This window comes from Heliconius melpomene, chromosome 21 (genome assembly GCF_056956725.1).
Source record: "Heliconius melpomene rosina isolate 202511_hmr_F chromosome 21, ASM5695672v1, whole genome shotgun sequence".
Lineage (NCBI taxonomy): Eukaryota > Metazoa > Arthropoda > Insecta > Lepidoptera > Nymphalidae > Heliconius > Heliconius melpomene.
Genome location: NC_140409.1, coordinates 7,852,139 through 7,874,159, shown reverse-complemented (window position 1 = coordinate 7,874,159; position 22,021 = coordinate 7,852,139). Strand labels below are relative to the sequence as shown.

Here is a 22,021-nt window from a genome sequence, read left to right as displayed (position 1 = left end):
CACACACATATATATACACATGTATACACACATATATAGGCACTTCAAAAATATATTTTATGTCGGTGCTCAAAAAGGATGATAAATTAAGGAAAATATAAAAATTTAAGCAAATTCTAAAAGATAGAAATTGAAAAACAAATGTCTCAGATAATATATAAATATATAAATTTATATAAATATATAAATTTATAATGTGCTTTATCCTTAAATTACCTCAGACTAATTAAGCCAGTTCCACTGCAAAATATTCATTAATAGTAAGAAAATTAGAAAAAAGAAAGAAAATAAGAAAAATAAGAAAATTTGGTCTGTGAAATGATGCAATTATTTTACTAAGAGAAATTGAAAAAAGTTAATGGTTGTTTCAAGTCTGAAAACTGTTACTCACTTTTATTATTACTTATTAAAAAATGAAACTTTGTTGCTATTATCTACACTACGTCCCCCAGCAAACAGTCAATCTCATCCAAAAAGCCAAATTGTTCATTGTAGTTTTAAGAATAAATAAAAAAAACAATATATTTTTTAGTTACCTGATATAACCAAATAGACTAAAACTTGTTGAAACTCATGCAGATTTCATGAATCTGTCAACCTGCCAGCCTCGAATGACGTCGTTTCTACATCAAAAAGATCAAGGTATTCTATATGTGTTACTAGATGATATACGTGTTCTAATATCTTTTACACCTTTGAAGTAGCATTTTAACACTCATTTTGTTAAGTGAAAATAATAAATTATTATTCTATTATTTATTTTTTTTGTGATGTTGTAACGAAATTATGTATTTAACTTAATAATTAATATATGAAAAAAAAAATAAAAGATCATGGTGGCGAGATAGGATTAGCTGAGGCGCCTATGTTTATAGATTTAAAGGCAGTAAAGCTGAGAGAGTATATAGTAGTATATATAGTGTTTAGGGGATGAACGTGTTCTATGGAAGATGGTACACAAAGTACCAGTACTATCTATCTATATCTAGAACTCTATTTTTTCTTAAAAATAAGCCCATTAACTAATGTTAACTTAGAAAATTCCTGAACCAATGTAAAGCTACGTAAAGAAGTCAAAAACATATTTCGTATTTATTTAATCAAATCATCTACTATTGTTAACTTAAGTCAATGTAAATTATGTTTACTTTCTTAAGCATCCAGAATGTAGATATATCACGAACGGTCCGAATTTTTATAGATACTTTCTATCATGCCTTGTAAAATATAAGTAAATGTAAATTGTGTTTAGTAATAATATTTTTATCAAAATAAAAGGATTATTTTAAACAGTGTTCAATATTTTTAATAAGTAATTGACGTATTAAAATAAGCACTTACGATAAATTTTTTAAATGGTACAGAGTTGCCAGAAGAGGTATATAAATCGTGATAAAACATTATATACTAGCGACCCTCTTGCGGCTTCGCCCGCTTTAACTTCTGGATTATTCATATAATGTATGTTTGCAAAGCACTTAAGATAATGTGAAAATTAATTATGTAATGCAACCCGCATTTTCGTAGTTTCAATAAGGATTTTCCAATTGTTTTACACATCAAGGATTTTTTAGTAGGTACCGTAATTTTAAATCTGTGCTACTAATCTCTTCAACTACTTATTAAAAAAAAATATGAAACCAAATATATCGCGCTGAAATAATATATTCAACTCCAATTATCCAATACGTGCAAACGCATCTAAATCTTCGTTGCTATAGAGGCAGGCGGGTTTTTTTTCGAGCTTGTGATTAATGCTGAAGAGGGTATTCTGTCCCTGATGAAAAGCAAGCACTACGTGGCTGCCTGTGAGGAAAATTAAATAGGATAAATGCATCGGCCGGAAATCGAACCCGGGCCGCCCGCGTGGCAGGCGAGCATTCTACCACTGAACCACCGATGCGTGTAAGGCAGGCGGGCGCGGCGGACGCATGGCAAGTGGCGAGCCGTTTCGCAGCAAGGATTTTTTGATATTGTAACAACTTCTAAAGTTCTTATTAAAATGAAAAACAGTAAAAGACAGCTTTGGTCTACATTAAATGGCGAACGTAACTAATGTACTTATTTAAATGCTGAGAGTAAGGGATAAGTGAAACTTGACTCGATACAGCTGATGTGTGAACGGCGTTGTTAACAATTAAATGCATTTTTCTCTAAAACTATTCACAATTTCGAAATAGTGTAAACAGCAAATTTTATTTTCACTTAACGTAGAAAATTAATAAAGTATTTTAAAGGATAAGGATTAATACCATTATGGAAAAATATCCCTGACAATAAAAAAAATTACTATTTTTAGACAGAAATACGATCAGTACACGTTATTCTTAAAAGATACGAATATGCCGTCGCGGACTTTTTTGTAGATCTTATTAAGAGGAACAATACTCCAGTACATTATTTTCACGTAGTACTTACCATTAAAGTAGCGCATGCGCGAAAGTGTCTCAACGGGTAGGACTTTATATACATTAACCGTATTTATGTTATTTTACATAAGAATGTACAAACAATAATCTATATATAAACCTTCCCTGAAAAATACTCAACCTAATAGTGAAAACCGCATCAAAATCCGTTGGGCGGTTTAGAAGAAGAAGAGTTAGAAAGTTCAGACAGACACAAAAAGCGACTTTGTTTTATAAGATATAGGATAGGATAGGATATACTAGTGGACCCGAACGCGGCTACGCCCGCTTGAACTATACGAATATTTGTTAAATATATTTATGAAATTATTTTCAGCTTTCAATAGAGAGATGCGTTAAGCAAGCTTATTTTGGGTGACGCTTTCTAACAACAAACTTTGTAAATCGTTGCTTAGCGACGGTTGTTATTATCATGGCAGAATAAATTGCATGTCAAATTAATAAGTATTTTAATATATTAGTATATATCGATAATATTACAAATATGAGAAAAAAAGTATCCTATGTTCATCCCGAGACCCTCAAGTATCTCTATATGATTATTTTATCACAATTAAATTTGCGGTTTGGCCCTGATTACGTTAAAGACAGACAGACAGACAGACGGAGTTACTTTCGAATTTATAATATAGGTATGGATTGTATCCTAGATAACGTAATGTAATAAAAATATACCTCATCAAAATGATATAAACGAGAGCAAAACGTTTCAGTGTGGTAAAATCATGGTACGTCTTAATTTACGACCACGCGTTCTAAATTTTGATAGCGGTGTTTTGACACAATGTGTTTATGAATTGTGTTCTTATTAAATTATTTTTTTTCACATCTTTGATTTTTAATTTTAATTCAAAAAGTATTTCTTGTTAAATTTTATAATTAATAATATTCTACACTATATACTGAAATTAGCCAGCAACCTCTCAGCAGCTCTACTTCGCCCCTAATTTTATATAATATTTGCATTTTTTTATATTCAGCATTAGCATTATCAGAAGACAGCCGTGGTCGTATACCATTTTAATTTCCTCCTCTTAGAATTGGAAAAGGGCAGGTTAAACGAAAGAGTGTACGTAACAAAATGACAGACAGTGTTACTTTCACATTTATAATATTAGTAAAAGATAAACTGTTTAAATTTAAAAAAAAATAACAATCTTTAGACAATATTAGTCATCAAAATAGTGTAATAATTTATTGATAATATTGTAATTATATAAAGATATTAAATTTATTAGTAATTATTTACAGGTTGAAATCGAAATGATTCCAGTTGGTCTGTCAGTTAGACATCGCTATGTCTGTGCCAATCCACGTGCGCTATTCAATCTAGAAGCTAGCCGGGATTTCTGTTTAATTTAGCTGCAATCTACGTTGAATTTGACATATCTTTAGTAAAAGTAAATCCCTGTTATTATTTTTTTTAATTTGACTAAATAAAAAATATTTTTTATTTAAATTACGATATGTCGAAATATATTGGATGTATGAAAAAGAAATTTTTCAGGAAAGTAATTATGGATGTTGCAAATAAGAATTTACCGAATCAAATGTTCTGAAAATAAGCTTCTAAGACTCTTCAAGTTCCTAAAGAAAAATGCTAAAATTTTGAAAAACAGTTCACTATTTTTTGCAAAATAGAAATTTGGATTCATCTAAATATTACAAGGGTTCTTTGGAATATTAAATAAGTTGGACAATATTTCACGACTGCTAATCCTTCTATTTTACGAAAAAATATATATTTATTTATGATTATATCGTATAAAATAATTTTAGTGATAAAATTGTTCATCACTGGGGAACGGAGTGTCTTATCACTAGGTTCCGACTGCCCGGCTGTGTGCGGGATACAGCGTGAAGCTGATAATTTTTTTTGTCCATTAATATTTTAGTATTACGTAAATTTTTTTTGTGTTAATTAAATACAAATAAAAATGGAGCAACAATTTCAAATGCTTTTTGACCAAATGAAAATAGAAATGGACAGGCAAACCACAATGATCACCAACAATCTTCTAAAACAGATGAACGAAAAATTAGTGCCGATATTGGAAGATAATAAAAAACTGAAAGAGAAGATGGAATTACTAGAAAGAAAGGTATATAAACTAGAAAATGACAAGAAAAGGAATAATATACTACTCTTTAAATTGGATGAGACAGAAAAAGGCTCAATAGATCTACACAAAGCAATTATAGAAATTATTGGAAATGACCTCAATATCTCTCTTGAAACAAGCGATATTCAGAACACATTTAGAATTGGAAACAAACATAAAGGAAAACCCAGACCTGTTCTGATCTCTTTTACAAATTATTGGAAAAAAGTTGAAATTTTAAAAAACAAGAAAAGATTTAAACATGTTTATGTAGTTGAAGATTATCCAAAATCGGTGCTAGAAAAAAGAAAAGAACTGCAGCAACAACTTAAAGAGGAAAAGGCTAAAGGAAACATTGCTTATATAAAGTATGATAAACTGATAGTTAAGGAAGACAATGTAATTACAGAGAGAAAGAAGAGAGAACAATCAACTTCTCCAGGAACATATATAAACCCTAAAAAACAAGTGAATATGTCTTCAAATAGCATAATAAATAAAACCAATGCTTATGATTTGATGAGAGGGAGATCAAACTCACTTACCTCCACATCATCAACTAGCATTAAAAAGAATTAGCAATTAGATATCAGCAACCGGAGACGGACCAACCCCAAGCCGACTGGTCCTCGTGGGGTTGATAGACCTACACCCTCAAATACCACTCCATCCACCCTAAATAATAAGACAAGCAAACTGTATATAACCACTCTGAATACAAGGACACTAAGAACGGAAGACAGACTCATCGAGCTCGAAAATGCATTAAAGGATATTAAATGGGACATAATGGGCCTATGTGAAGTTAGAAGACTCGGAGAAGAGATACAGGAATTTAAAGAATACATATTTTTCTTCAAAGGAGAAATTCAAGGGAATTACGGAATAGGATTTCTGGTTAAAAAAGAATTAAAAAAATATGTGGAAGAATTTGTTGGCATATCAGATCGAATTGGCATTTTAAATATAAATTTACCTGGTTTCAGGAATCCATTCTCAATCCTTCAGATATATGCCCCTACAGACCAAGCAACAGAGAAGGAGAAAGATATATTCTACCAAACCCTCACCAAAACAATGCAAATAGTAAATAAGAATATAATAGTAATGGGAGATTTTAATAGTCAAATAGGAAGTAAATCGGAAATAGGTGAATATATTTTGGGAAAATATAGCCAAGGAAGGCGAAACAATAATGGCCAAAGATTCATAGATTTCTGTTTCGAACATAACTTGAGAATAATGAACACTTTTTTTCCTAAAAAGCAGAAAAATAAATGGACTTGGATCTCCCCTAATGGTAAAGATAAACACGAGATAGACTTCATTACTACTAATGTGCCCAAGATTTTTAACAATGTTGGTGTGGTGCCCAAATTTAACTTTAATTCCGACCATAGACTGGTGAGAGGTGCTATTGCGTGTAAGAAACTGAAACTACCAAGAAGAAAATTCCACGGAACGAAAGGGGGGGCCCTACCACTTTTAACAGAACAAAACTTACACGAATTAAAAGGTTCATTAGACAAAATAGAGAAGCAAAGTAACGGACAAGACAAGTACAACTCTTTAGAAGAAGCGCTGTCAAAATTAAAGAATTGTTTGTGGGAAGGTACAAAAGACAAGCTTGGAAATACAGCCAGATTGAAGATTATGGAGAGAAAAGAATTGATTAGTAATAGAACAGAAAACCGTGAAAAAATAACAAACATTAGCAAAGAAATCACAAAAGCAATAAGGGACCATAGAAAAGCAAGGCGGCTTCACATAATAAGAGAACAAATAAGCAAAACAGGAGGCATTAAAAGGGCTTCAAAACAACTAAAAGAATATTCTACATGGATATTGAAAACGATAAAAAAAGACAAAAAAAACAATATTCATACTACAACCAAACGACAACACATCTTAAAAACAGCAACAGATTTTTACAAAGAATTATATACAGACAATCTAACGGAAGAAACAGACGATACAACATTTAAGGACAATATAAACCAAGAACCAATCCCACAGATTCTGCAAAGCGAAGTAAGAAGGGCTATTCAAACACAAAAGATAGGAAAATCACCTGGCGATGATAAGATAACTAATGAACTACTAAAAGCAACCATTGAACAAATAATAAAACCTTTTGCTCATATATGTAACCAAATTTTAGACACAGAACAAATACCCTGTCAATGGACATCTTCAACAATCATACTTTTGCATAAAAAGGGAGACAAGAATAATATAAACAATTATAGACCTATCAGCTTAATCCCAAACTTGTATAAAATATTCATAAAAATTATACTAGAACGCCTGACCAAACAGTTAGACGGTAATCAACCTATAGAGCAAGCTGGATTCCGATCCGATTTCTCAACAATTGATCATATACACACTGTCAAGCAAGTAATAGAGAAATGCAACGAATACAACCGCCCGTATTACTTATCCTTCGTCGACTATAATAAAGCATTTGACTCCCTGAAGCATAGCTACATATGGGACTCATTGAGAAACCAAGGGGTTGAGCAAAAATATATAAGAATAATAAAGCAAATATATGAGAAAAGCACAGCAAAAATACAACTAGAAAAAACAGGAAATCTATTCCAAATTCAGAGAGGAGTTAGACAAGGAGACCCGCTGTCACCCAAGATATTCAACGCAGTCTTAGAGAACATCTTCAGGCAACTCAACTGGGACAACTTCGGCATCAATATCAATGGAGAAAAGCTACACCACCTGAGATTCGCAGACGACATAGTCTTGTTTACAGAAGATCCAGACACCCTACAACTAATGCTGCAACAACTAGCATCAGAAAGCAAAAAAGCAGGACTATCAATGAATACCAGCAAAACCAAATTAATGACTAACATGACCAAAGTCAAAATAGAAATGGAGGAAGAGATTGAATATGTCAACGAATATATATACCTGGGTCAAGTAATATCAGTAAAGGATCTGCCAAATAAGGAAGTAGACAGACGAATAAATAACACCTGGCAAAGATACTGGTCTCTCCGTGAAATAATGAAGAATAAATCAGTGCCCATTTCAGAAAAATCAAAAATATTTAACACATGTATCCTCCCATGCCTCACCTACGGCTGTCAAACTTGGCCATTATCACAGAAAATTGAACACAAGCTGGGAGTATGCCAAAGAGGAATGGAAAGGAGCATGATGGGCCTGAGATTGAAAGACAAATGCAAAGCAACAAAAATCAGGAGCAATACCAAAGTGTTGGATGTCAAAGTAAAAACAAGAACTCTTAAGTGGAAGTGGACTGGTCACATGATGAGATCACATGCAGGAAAGTGGACCAAAAAAGTCTCAGAATGGTACCCAAGAAATGGAAAAAGACGGAGAGGGAGACAGATTAAAAGATGGGAAGACGACCTGCCAAAGGGGTGGAGACGGATAGCACTAGACCGGAACAAGTGGAGGGAACTTGAGGAGGCCTATGTCGTAGGACAGCCTGACCTGGTAGCTGACACTAGCAGAAATAATAATATTTAACAATAAATTTAAATTTAAAAAATAATAATAATAATGATAATAACAGTTGGAAAAAAAAATGGACAATTTCAGTTAATATTCTATTCTTATGTTAGTAAATATTTCCATATATTGTGTAAAATGTTAGTTATAAGTAAAACAAATTATGTAAACAGGTCAGAGAAAATAAAGGCTCTTTTTATTTTATTTTATTTATTTTATTTATTACGTAAAAAAGTAAACTTCTACCCTCTTTTAAAACAATTTCAATTTCTTCGTTTATTCCACACAGTGAGGAGCGAAAGATGTACAGAAAACTTTTTTCGTTAATATATCTATATATATAAAATCGAAAGGTCACTCATTCATCACGAAATCTCAGAAACTACATGTGCTAGGAATCTCAAATTTTATTTTATACATTAATTCATAGGAGTTATTTATAGGACGTAGGTGCTCGTTAAGACGGGAATTTGCAATATTCGACTTCTAAGGGATTGTTTTTGGGGTTGAAAGTTTGTATGAAACTTCGTTACTACAAATGCTAGGAGTCTCAAATTTTGCATGGACGTCACTTATAGAACAGAGACAGAAATTAATAATAACGTAGTTCACGCAGGCGAAGCCGCGGGCGGGCCGCTAGTTTGTATATATAAATACATGGGACGTTACTATTACGCGAGCGTGTATATTATATCTGACACGCATTACGCATATCGTTTTATTAATATTTTAAAGTATCCAGCTCTGATGATTTTATTTTTATAATTTTTGTCTTAGGGTTATTTCTGTTTCAATGTCATCACGAACGTGAAAATGGCTTAATGGGCCCAATTCAATTCCGACGTCTGGTCTGTGAATTTTATTTTGGCTGAACTAATTTCTGGTTAATATTGTAGTGAAAATGATAAAAAAAAACACTAATTATCATGTTTAGTTGGAGATTATGTGATTATTATTATTTATTTTATGTTCTTAGTAATTATTTCAATTAATAATAAATAAAATATTATTAATATAATTTAGGACTTTTCGAACCTACAACCGTCGCGTTAGTCACACCCTCGTGTCGCTGCGCCATGACGGCCTCATATATCACTAATTTATAATTATAATATATAAAAAAATATTATAACTCGTTAACCTGTTTGCAAGACTTAAAAAAAAATGTAAAAAGTATGATGCAAAAGCAACATCATTTAGTGCTATTCGCCCTAACAGTCACTAAGCCCTATTTTTAATTACGTGCAGTAGGAGAGGCTTTTCGGTTGGAAGCTTAAAAAAGATTTTAATTCTTTTCTTTCAATGGTTGTTTGGTGTTTTTACTTACATTTTACCTAAATTAAAATTCTAAATTGAACGAGGACCATATTAATGTAACACTGGTATGGTGAACAAGTATTGTCTCATAACAATTTATTAAATTTGAAAATGAGCTTTCGACAAGTCATTAATCTTTATGAAAAGTGACGCTTAAAAGTTTAGTCGTAACGGGATTAGAACCAATGACTGTTGGAATTAACCTTAACTTCACGCTTTATCCCTAGCGGGGTATTCAAAAAGAACGGAGGGTCTCTACTAAAAAAGGAAAAGGACATTTCAGAGGTAGCACAAAATAACGGTATATCTCTGTCTGGGAAGATAATGAAGTCATCGGACTGGTCTGGGTGCTTATGAGGGGTCATGAATTAGACCGGAATTAAAGCTAACTAGTTTAAAGGCATTTGTCCTAATTTTGTACAACTTTTAGAACGTCTGGCAGGAGTAAAGGCTCACGTAAAGGGTCTGGTAATAGTAAATATACATTTTTTTACATCATTCTTAAAAACATATTTAAAAACGAGCGTTTTTACTTTAACGTAGCTGGGCGTATACCTTAAGTTGGCGCTATCTCCGAAATGTCCCCACTTTCAAGTTAGAGAGTATGCATATAGTCTTAACTATATATTAAACTATTAATCCTCAAAATTTCAGCTTTGCTAAAATGACGTAGGTCTGGGTGCCCTGGGATCTCGTATCATTTAATGATTGATGTGGGAATAAATAAGAGTAGACAATTTTTTACGTTTTTTATTTTCTTACATCGGTATCTGTCAATTATTGCTTAAAAAACCTTTTATTTACTGGTAGTTAGATAATGGTTCTAAATGGGTTAAGTAATACTTCAATATAATACATTGTTTTATATTGAAGTTAAAATCGGAAACATTGTAACAATCTTAAAGTCTAAAAGTGTTTCTATCCAGCCCATTTCACAGTATATTTGTTTAAGGGAAGTCGAAAGTTTAATTAAAATATGTTCTTTTTAGGACGTAATAAGTAAAAAGACTTTGTTACTAAATGGTTCAACTTTATTATAGCTCAACGAATTTCTAGCGCTTGATCACATCCGCTTGGTCGCTAGGGAGATAACCGTAAATCTGCCGTGCTAAAGCCTCACCTTCACCTCTGGTATCAATTTGAATTTTTATTTACACGCTTATTGCGACTATTGACCTAAAATCTAACTAAATTGGTTTGTATTTAGCTAGGCTTAAATATTTGATATTTAAAATGTAGAACTAGAGATATAATTATAAAATTTTTAAATGCGAAATGTACAAAATACATACATGCATTCATTTGAAAGATATCAATAAAAGGTAAAATTTGTATTTATAATGTTTTTCCAGACTTAAAGTTACGTGGAAAATATTTCATAATCAATCACGTGTTCCTTTAAGAATTAGGCGGGCTAGTGTATATTTGTACGCATGCACCTAAATAACAAAATCTACTTCATATTTCAATTTCTCGAGTGGGGATCGAACCCACAACCAGTAGCGTTTACAGTCACACACTTGTGCCCCTGCACCACGACTGGCTTCTAATATATACTTATATATATATATTTAAAAATAGATGCGTCAAAATGATTTGTGAATGTACTCATCTAATATGTAAATTAAAATTAATTTTCTGAAGTTCTACATTCTATTAATTACTAACAGATAACGAGGCGGATATTTGCAAGTTAGCAGAATATCATCAAGATGGATCAAAATTGGAAACACTAATAAGTTCAAGTAATTCTAACAAGTTGTATGTAGGAAGCTCGCTCTAATTGATTATATTATATCGATTTCATTATTTGCTATAGGAGTGATTAATTATTTTAATTATATATTTTATTAAATAATTAGACCTCAATTTCGTATATATAATAATCATGTGAATTAAACATTCTTAGAACAGTAAATTTGTGATCGGAGTAAAGTATATATAAAAAATATGAATCTGTTGAGTCTATCTTGTTGCCCGGTGGTGCAGCCTGCAGGTCGGCTCGAGGGTCGCACGTCGAGTCGTAGCTGGTGGGCTCTTTGTGCGGATTGTTAAGGGCGCGCGGGTGAAAGGCAAGAATGCGGCGTGCGTGCGGGTTGCGCGGGCGGGCGGGCGGTCGGGCGGTCGGCGAGGGCGGGCGGGTGGCGCGGGGGTCGGGGCGGGGGCGCGGCGCGAGGGGCGCAGCGCGGTGGGGGATGCGTCGCTGCGGGCGCGGGCGCGGGCCGGCGCGGCGTGGCGCGTGCCGCAGTAGCGTGGAGGTGCCGCGGCCGCTCGCCCGCCACGCCGACCCCGCCGCCGCCGACGCGGTTGACCGCGTGTTTGGCGCCGTGGTGGTCCCCGGGACAGGTTCACCAGTTCAGTGCCACTTTAGGAGTTTCGAACGACCCGCTCCGGAGCCGGCTCTCGTAGTCCTCGTAGTAGACGCCTCCCGCCGCCCACCCTTCTCTTATTGTTACGAAACTCTGTCTTATTCTATCGCTCACTTACCATTGTTTCTGCGATGCTATGTTACCAAATATCAGTATGATGAGCTCCAAAAGGATTTCTTAAATATTATAACTGTCATTTGCAGCTTATTGCGGGGGGGGAGGGGACGCTACGGTTTTCAAAGAATATATTGCAGCTCAATCTCGCTGAGAAACTTCCGCTAAAGTACGATGTGCTACACATGCAATATATGTCTACATTTTATACGGGTTTTCATAAATTTGTTATATGAATTTAGTGTTTGTATCGTTTGAAACAATATTTTTGTAGAAATTCCGATTAATAACTTTAAATACGCTACAACAAAACTAGATCCCCTTGTTATCTTTATCTGATATTTATAAATAATACTTATGAAACTTTTAATTAATTAAAAAATAAATAAATAAAAAAAATACAAACAACTTATATTTAACATTACTACTACTTTCATAAAAAAATACATAATTTACATGTTGAAAGACAACGAATGATGTACGTACACGCTAGACAGGTATCATTGATAGAGATCGCTCTACAAGTAATATTTGTTGTTTGAAAGCACAGAAGTGCAACAAACAACTCATATCTGCAAATCATGAACTGAGAATCTAATTACAAGTCGTTGAAATCTTTATAATTATTTAGCTGAACCACATTGTCGATGTTGAAGAGCTCGATATTCCAATCTGTTCTCCAAGAGGTTTCGGAATTCAGCACTTACAAAAACCAAAGAATCAAACAATCAGTTTGCTAAATAGAATTTACAAACTACAAATAAATACAACATATGTATTTATATTATTGCATTAAACATCAAAGAAATATTGAATAAAATAGTTTCGACTTAAACGAATCCATTATCTTGAAACTGAAAATTTCGTTAATTGTGCGCCATTAAATATTAACAGAATATTTACTTGTATGAAAAATAAATGAATTAATTGTTTATTATAATTATTATTAAAAGGAATAAATTAATAACATCAACGTAATATATTTAAATTGTAAATTTCTATGTAATCAGCGTACGTGGATTGTGTAAAGCTAAAGGAATCCAAGCTCTTCAGCTTTGCACTCCAGCTTTCTTAAAGAAACATAATGTCTCTTTGATAAAGGGAAGCTTTGCGTATCTACTTGGATTTTCATTGTAGAGTCATTGAATTTAAAACCAAGCACGTAAAGTTTTTAAACCCCTTTCAAAAAGTAGTTATAGTGCTAATACTATATGATCTTCTTTAAGATTTTTATTTAATCTATGAAACTCCTTGTAAGTCACAGGTCGTATATTTAAAACATAGGGATGTCCTAAAAATATAATTATATAGATATATATTAAAATTTACTTTATTTAGAGTAGATTCTTAGTACATTTTCTAATAAAATAGTGGAGACAAAATGTATGTTAAATATAGTAAAGTGAAAACATTTTTTTTTCTTTATATGGGTAGAACGGTAGGCGTATAGGCTTGTGTCAGATTCATCATTGTTATTATTTATCATACATAATAAAAGCTTACAAGTTCATTATTTCTTAATGTTCTTATGTAAAGTGTATTGTAAAATACTCCTTCAAAAATATCTTTATAATATAGTTATATATATAAAAATATAACAATATTATAAAGATATTTTTAATATATATTACTTTATATCTAATATTTATTTTTTTAAATATATCAACAAAAATAGTAAACGTTGCCAAAAACTATATAACTATATACAAAAATAAATTTTTATATATCTAAATTTCCATAACATTGATATCAAAAGAGAGAGATATCGAGATCTCTCTTCGCGATTTCATAATGACATCATTACTTAAGACAGTCACTAACATTAATAGACTTTATAGTATTGGTTAGGTACAGATAATAAGTATATAAATTGGCTTTGTTGTTATAGTGGACAAAATGTTTAAAACTAATAAATAATTAATATATCCAATTGATATACTCGTTGACGGTTGAACGGCTGACTGACCTTCAGTAGTTAGGGAAGATAGGAGAAGATAACAAGATTAGATCAATTTTCTCTCTAAACATACTATAAGTAACTAAAATTAATACTCAGAAGTATTTAACTTCTGAGTATTGAGGCCAGTCGTGGTACAGGCCAGTCATGCGACTAGAGAAATAGGGATTATGAGTTCGATCCCCTCTCTAGGTAAATAAATATTGATTTAAATTTATATTTTCATTTCTTCTCTCTGGTGTCGACGCAAAGCACGGCGTTAAGTTTCACCACTCAACACGCAGTGACTCCAGAATTTGGCGGAATTTGGGTTACGTAGTGTTATAACACTAGATTCCCTCTGCCTTGCTGTGTGTGGAATACAATGCGATTTGACTTATTATTTTGAAGTATTTAACTTCTCTAGGAGCCCTACATTTCATTTGTAATAACGTAAATTGCAGACCGTCCATATTTGCAGTTTACTTCTAAATGGAACTCTATTAGTAAAATCTAAGTTTTATAGGTGAATGGCTGCACCGATTGAATTTCCGCACTCGGATTGGCCTTTTTACAATGGCTCCCGTCGCTACCGTTTTAACTACATTAACGTGTTGACAAGCATCTAGGCTTTGAATCCAGCTACTTTTTAATACTCTCCACTTTTAAAACAATATTTCATCGTTAATTTTCAAAATTACGACCATTGATTTTATTCGTTTATTTTTAGCTAATTTTGTATAAATACTTTCAAATGTTATATTCAGTTTATTAAAATAATAAAAAAAATTGGAAAATTGTGTATGTCAGCATTTTACTGAATTAGTTCATTTTTGTAATATATATAATGAAAAACATGTTAATATGTGATAACAGTTCTTTTTAAAGTGTCGTAGAGTTTATCCCGATTGACGAATCACATGTTAGTCATCAAAAGTTCAATCAAAAGTTAGTTGTTTGTTTTTACTGTAATTACTATAATTATAAGACTATGGGGTCTTTACATAAAGGTGACAATATTGTTGTAAAATGAATTTATTATCTTAATATAATCTATTTATTTTCCAATTAAACAAAGAACTATTGTATCTTAGACTTTTTAAATTGAAATGAAAAGGATTTCAATTTTAAATCGTCGTAGTATAGTTTGAATTCTTAATATTTTGTTATGATATAATCAATTTTAGTTATTTAAATTAAAGAAAAAATATTTTAATCTTGTAAAATTCAATAATAAAATTTAAACATCTGTATATTATTGTAGGGCTGCAGTGACAGTAACTGCAATGCGACCAGAAAATTGCTAGCGTATCACAAGGATAATAGTAAACGCATATACTAAACTTCACATATTGCATCATACAATTTATAAATGGTACATATTTTGTTACATTTCTTCTTACTGTATACTCAGTGCTTATTACTTAGATAATTATTTTTTTATTTCAAAGCATATTATATACCGTAGAGAGGTGTTCCTATATAAATTTCATGTCATATTTCAGTACTTTCTAAAAAAATTAACAATATTTAATTATAAAAAAAATCTTGATTGCTTAAAAACTAAAAAGAATAAAAAATCCAAATAGCTTATTAAGATTAACAGTCTTATATATGGTGTAGGACGAATTAATATATATATATATATATATATAAATTCGTGTACATGTGTATATATATATATATATATATATTTAACTTAACCCTCTATGTCACATATAACATTGTCGGTGGAGAGAATTCAAAGGCATTGCAGGTTGAGTGGCGGAATTCAACCGTCTTGTTAGAGCTAGGAAATGAAAATAATACATTCCCTCGAGTAGGGGTCGAACTCAGAAGGCCCATGCACCATGTTTATTTATAAGGCCCCTTACAATTATTCTTATATGTAAATTAAAGTAACAAAAAATAATTATGGCATATACTATGTGAATAATATATCATACTTTGATTAATTAAAACAAAAGATGACAAATTATACAATTTGGAATTATTAATAACAAAAGATAATGTAAATATGTTTAATAAGTCGTATATATATGAAAAAGAATTTAATATTTGTGTACTGTATTTCCTTAAAATTTAGTTTAGTAAGTCATATTATTATTACCAACCAGACTTACTAACTTGTTATCGTGTTATCAATACCACTGGAAGGCGTCTAGTACCTTAGTAGGTCAGTAATTATATCTTTTTATTTTGATATTCGTTTCAACATGAATTTTAAATGATACTTACCAACGTCAGCGATGTGTTGCACCTGCATTTGTAGTCTTTTCCCTTTTTTTTTAATTAAAGCCCATTTCATAGACCGAAATTCTGGCATTAAAAATTTAGAAAAAGTCATAATAAAAATTACTGTTATGAAATATGTAATAATATTTCATATAATCTAGGTGAAATTGTAAGTGTGTTTATGTTCCCTTTATGTTTCCTCTTTCTTTCCTGGTATGTACGGGATAAAGCGTGAGGCTAAAACAAAAGTTAATAATTAACTTCTACAACCAAAGCTTAACATTTACGCTAATATAAAATTAACGTTTATCTATTTCAAATGAGAAACAAGTACCTATTTTAAATGTTTATATGTTCCAAGTACTATTAAAATTTATTGGTTCATGGCTTTAAAAATATTATTTATTTTATAATAGATACTTAAAATTTTTTGAGCGAAACGCACTACTGGAGATTTTTTACACTCTTTGTGACCAATAGGCTCTCAAACGGTTTAACCGATTGAGATAAAAATGTGGATATGATCACGTAGATGGTTTTAGGCGAAAAAAAAATCTAAAAATTGAAATATTCATTTCTCGCTTCGCTCAACATGTGAACACTACTGAGATTTTGCGAGCGCAGCGAGTCAAAATTGAGGTCCGGTTCGCGCCCCTAATATTTTTCTAATTAGAAATATCAGTAGTTAAAAAAAAACAAAAATAAAAAAAAGATAACTTAAATAATTTTAGGGTGTCATTTTTTCAATTCTATGTTTACACATAGAATTGAAATTTAAGAATAGATACTTTCTTGGCTCAAATTTAATTAATAAAGTACTACTAAATTAGTAAATGAGTAACATAAATTAAATTACATATTATAATTAGAAGTTCGTTCAATACTCTAAAGAACCATTTCCAAGGTACTAGGGGATTTGGTAAGCGTAAATAAAATCAATGTGCGATTTTACTTGCAATCACGGTTTCATCTCTTAATGAATGTCGGGGAATATACGTCTCGTGTCGCATAACTTTGTTTTTAATTAAAAACTTGATATCGTTGGTGTATAATAAATCTGTATTATATATTAATGTTGATAAATTTATCTAACTGATATTTAAAATTTCTGCTTTAATATAAATTTAAATAAAATAACTTTGCAATGGCTAAAGGAGGACACTAATTAGTTTGACGAATTAAATAATTTTGGTAATAATTAATATTTAGTACACTTTTTTTATAGTGAGTATAGTTACTAAAATATCTTAATATATTGTAGTTATAATAACATGTTGTTTAACATATTAATAAATATATAATTTAAACTACAGTTTGCGAAGTCTAAGCTGAGCTTTGCATTTGTGTAAGTGTTCATATATAGTGTAGGAGTACTTTCATCATCTCTTGTGCGGCCTCAATCGGTTTATACTACATTTTGACAACCGGCCTCTTGTACTGACAGCAGCGTCAAATATTTGATTCTTAATCTATATATATAAAATTTTTTTTGTATAGGATTTATATATAGGACGTAGGTGTTCGCTAAGACGGGAATTTGCAATATTCGACTTCTAAGGGGTTGTTTTTGGGGTTGAAAGTTTGTATGAAACTTCGTTACTACAGAAAACTAGGAGTCTCAAATTTTGCATGGACGTCACTTATAGGACGCACCTATGGAGACAGAAATTAATAATAACGTAGTTCACGCAGGCGAAGCCGCGGGCGGGCCGCTAGTATTTTATATTTGTGTTTTTGATTTATTAAAAAATGAAAGATAAAGTTGGCACTGTCACTGTACAAGAATTGTAAAATATATGTGACAACTGAGTATTAAAAATACAAAAAAAAATTGTGAACACAAGGCTGTTCTTGATGATATAACGGAACGATTCACTTTATTAACACAAGCGACCTGAGTGAAAATTATGAGGATGTAATGTGTGGGGTAGAAGAATTGAACTTAATTATCAACTTTTTGCTGGTTCTACTTCTAATGATCTTCACACAAATCTTAATCCTCGCGAACTGTATATTCATCATCAGCCTGTCCTCGTCCACTGCTGGACATAGGCCTCTCTAATGGCACGCTGCTGAGCTCGATCTTCAGGTCTTCGTATTCAGCCGTTGTCAGCTGCGAATATCGTCACCCTAGATGGGGTGACGATATTCGCTGGAGGACGTCCTATATACTAAACTGTACTCTACTGTAGGTATATTACTTTATTGTTATTATTTTTCTTAAACTCATTTTAATAGTTTCACTTTTATTGATGTTGTAGTAGACAAAAATATGGTTAAGTTATTATATTCCTAATCTGTTGAGTTTTAAAGTAGAACGTGAAGTGGAGGATTTCATATAATATTCTTAGATAATAAGATTCTTTAGATTTCAGTGTAAACTAATTTACACTAAAGCCATAAGTTTTCAGTTTGCTAAGTTAAAATGAAGTAGTCTCGTCAACTATGTGACCGACTAAAATTTATTTCAAGATTCCACAGCCTATATTCCGCAAAGCAGTTTTCCTACCTTTTTTTTATCTACAATCGATTTAAGTAGATTATTTTACATTATATATTAGTAAATAAATAACGTAAAGACTATACTGCTTGTAGTAGTTGCCTTCTAGGTACCAATATGGTACCTATAGATCCAACCAATATTCATTTTATTAATTACAATTTTCCATAAATACTTATTTTTCTTTATCTCTATTTTGTTTTTTGACATTTTTAAATTAACTAGGACTGGAATAAAAGCCGCGAAGTCATCTCATATAGTATTCAGAGCACGTTACTTGAACACTTCAACATGTTGCTTAGACCTTAGTCCATATCAATTTGTCTTTCAATAACATTTGTTGTTGTCCGATTTAAGTCGCTCTTATTAGGATAAATAAGTATCTTTATAATTTACAATTCCACATGACCTAAAATTATATTTCAAAATAGAAATAAAATGAAAAAATACTTTAAATTTAATGAAAATGGTATGCGGCGTAGAGTTCTACCACTGAACACGAAATTTCTTGAGAATTCGGCAGAAAGTGGGGAACGGACGTATCTTAACATCAGGTTCCCAAGTAAGGGGTGCCAATGAGTGAAGCTAATGCTTAATATTACAACTAATATCTTGCAATTGCATTAGTATCTTTCATACAAATCTCATTTAGTTGAAGACATATTAAGTCGTAAAACCGGCACCGACTTCTGCGCTGGTTTGAATGTGAAAATAAGTAAACCTATTCTTCTTCTCTTCATCATTTAACCCACAACTGTGCTATGTATAACTAACTATCAAACTATACCCCCTACGCTGTGACGGCATAAACTAATAAGCTTGATTTATATCGAAAATGTGAAGTATCAGTATCATCAGATGAAGTGGTGACCTTGTCCCACTTTCAGTGCTCCCAACTACCGGCTTCTTCAGAAAGATCCTCATTAGAAGGTAGGAAAGGATGTAAAGGATATTGAAATATCTACCTTAATCCTTCTACTCGGAGATTTACTTTCATCTCAATTGTTTAATCGACAGTTAAATATGAATTGGGTGGGAAATTGTACAATTGTCAATGACTTTTTGGAAATTATGAAAATAATAGGGGGTATAGAATGATGTTGAAAATTAATTACTATCAATTACTTTTCAACTATCAAACTACTAATAAAATAATTATGTCTATTTCAATAACTCTCTTAATATTCGCATAATTTAAATTAAAAAAATATTAGGTCCAAAAAATTTTAAATTTTTACGTTAAACAAATGAATTGTAAAAGCTTACGTCTCTCTTGCTAGACTTTTAAATGCGCTTAATGAGGTAATTAATGTGTTGAATATAAGTAATCAACACATGTCTTCATCCATTGGATATTGAAAAAGAATCAAACGAGAGAAAACTCATAATGTAGAAACAGATATTATTACAAAGCTAATGTTATATTATATTCCTTACAAGGAATATATATGGAAAAATATTTTGTAATATTTTGTTTTCTGTATTGCTTAACGTTTCCTTTTACTCGTTAATAATTTTATTTAAACTGAATTTGTCTTTTTTTCAACTCATCATAATAAAATGATACGTACAAACAAACGTGCAGCCCATACATATGCAGTAAAAATATTAAAAAATGGAATTATTTTAAAAAACATAATATTTGCGTCTATGAAAAACAAGCCCATATATTTTGAGAAATCGTATCTTAAGGTATTCTTCTCGATATGAACGCTCCTGCCAAAGATACAAGGACACGCAGTGACGCATTTGTTACAAACATTTAACCTATATATTCAATTGCGCAACTACACTATGACCTCCCCTTCAGGGTGCTTTCCCATAAAACTATCCGTACATTACGTACTTCTTTCCGATGTGGCCGTATTTTTCTCGACCAAACTCTTGGCTAAGTTGGCTACTAGCCAATGCGAGGAACCTTAGGGCAGTCTTTTGTAACCTATATAGATATACGTATAATACATTGTCACTGAAATTTTAATAGTAAAATTTTTTCAACAAAATTGACTCTAAAATTTGTTATGTTTAAAATTGTTATTCCCCAATTTTTTCTTAATATATTTTTATATTAATCGGTTAGTGCATTATAAGATAATGTTTGATAAGTGCATTATATGAAAATAATTACACAAAAACAAAAAATAACGAAAAATGCACTTATACAAATAGATTATTTATTATATTATAGTTTGGAAGAGTTAAGAATAAATGACCTTAAATAACCTGTAGTTTTCACAAAGGATATAATATCAGCGGACTACCGGTAGAACTTGCTATAAATATTTTATTTCATGTTTATTTCAACGAAATAGATATACAATAATGTTGTGAAATATGAAAGACATTTAATATATAGAAATTTATGAAATATAATTGATTGAACTGACAAAGGTTTGATTCATTAAATTGGTTTACTTTTCATTTTGAACCCATGGATGGAACTGTAAGTTTTACCAGAATTACACGTTTCATGTTTCTAAAGCAGAGCAAAATGTCCGGTGTGTTTGACGAAGTAATAACATTCTCGGATATTCTGAATTGCTTTTCATATCCGTCCATCATGATTTTATAATTGAGTAAGATTTTGGGCACATTTTTAAACGAGCCTTCCTTCAGGAACTCTATTAATTTCATTGTTTGCTGATTGTTATACTTTTTGTGCTCTTGCTACCGAAAAGAAAGTATTAATCGCTATCTAGAAGTAACCTAAACATCAACAAGTGTTCAGCTGTCCCTACTTAAAAGATATAGTCTCTGAAAAGATATAGCTTCTTCTTCTTCTTTATTCTTATTAAATTACTTTGGTCTGGGAGAGTCACTTGAAACGCATAAGATAGAATTTTTCAGTTGGATAGCTGGATACTTACTATTGATTAGGATGCATAAAAAATCAGAATATGTTTTTAAATTATACTTAAGAATTTTAATTTTAAAAGACATTATTATTACTCGAACACTGTCGTATCGATATCGGCCTTAATTTGATGAAATACTAGTTATAATTATTATTTCGAATTGCTTGATAAATGTTACGGATATATACTGTAAAATGTCGAAAATGACGGGTTCAGAAAGCAACTTTAATTAAATTATAATTATAAACAAAGATTCTATTTGAAATTATTAAATTATTAGAATGAAAACTTAAAAATTTATAATAATAGTGTTATTGACAAATATTTTTTTTGAAGTTAACATCACCATCGTGACGCCTTTGAACTCTTAAATTAAAGTCCTCTGTTTTTGTTTTAAGCTTAAAAATATATTAATTTGTACGTTATACAAAATATATTATAAATATAAAAATCTACATAGTAACTGTAAATAAATGTTTATTGTAAATAAATGTTTAACAATAATAAAATCAGCTCAGTAATATATAATAAATCGCCTTGCAAATAAATAAGTTTAAAACCGATAATACGTCGTAACACTGAAGGAATGAAATATTAATAGGTTTTTCTTAAACACCCACTAGAATATAATTTACGGTGCCCCCCATTGGCTTGGTGGGGATTGGG

At 31.4% G+C, this 22,021-nt stretch overlaps 2 protein-coding genes across 7 annotated transcripts in view; both read left to right on the top strand.

Moving 5' to 3' along the window:
• Sh (Potassium voltage-gated channel protein Shaker) overlaps positions 1–22,021 on the top strand; it is a 194,933-nt gene that overhangs the window by 88,651 nt on the left and 84,261 nt on the right. The window contains exon 1 of one of the 6 annotated variants that reach the window (XM_085206433.1): positions 11,660–11,797. The exons of the other annotated variants lie outside the window; for them this stretch is intronic. The gene's annotated coding sequence lies outside the window, so the exon portion shown is untranslated. Of the gene's footprint in view, positions 1–11,659; positions 11,798–22,021 lie in introns of those variants that run through there. 6 annotated transcript variants of the gene reach the window in all.
• LOC146527118 (uncharacterized) lies at positions 4,367–5,110 on the top strand. Its single transcript, XM_085206142.1, has one exon. It carries the CDS (start codon positions 4,367–4,369, stop codon positions 5,108–5,110), a length of 744 nt encoding a protein of 247 aa, XP_085062268.1.

What these genes read in the sequence shown, in the direction of transcription:
- LOC146527118 (XM_085206142.1), top strand. Translation starts at nt 4,367, where the DNA reads ATGGAGCAACAATTTCAAATGCTTTTTGACCAAATGAAAATAGAAATG.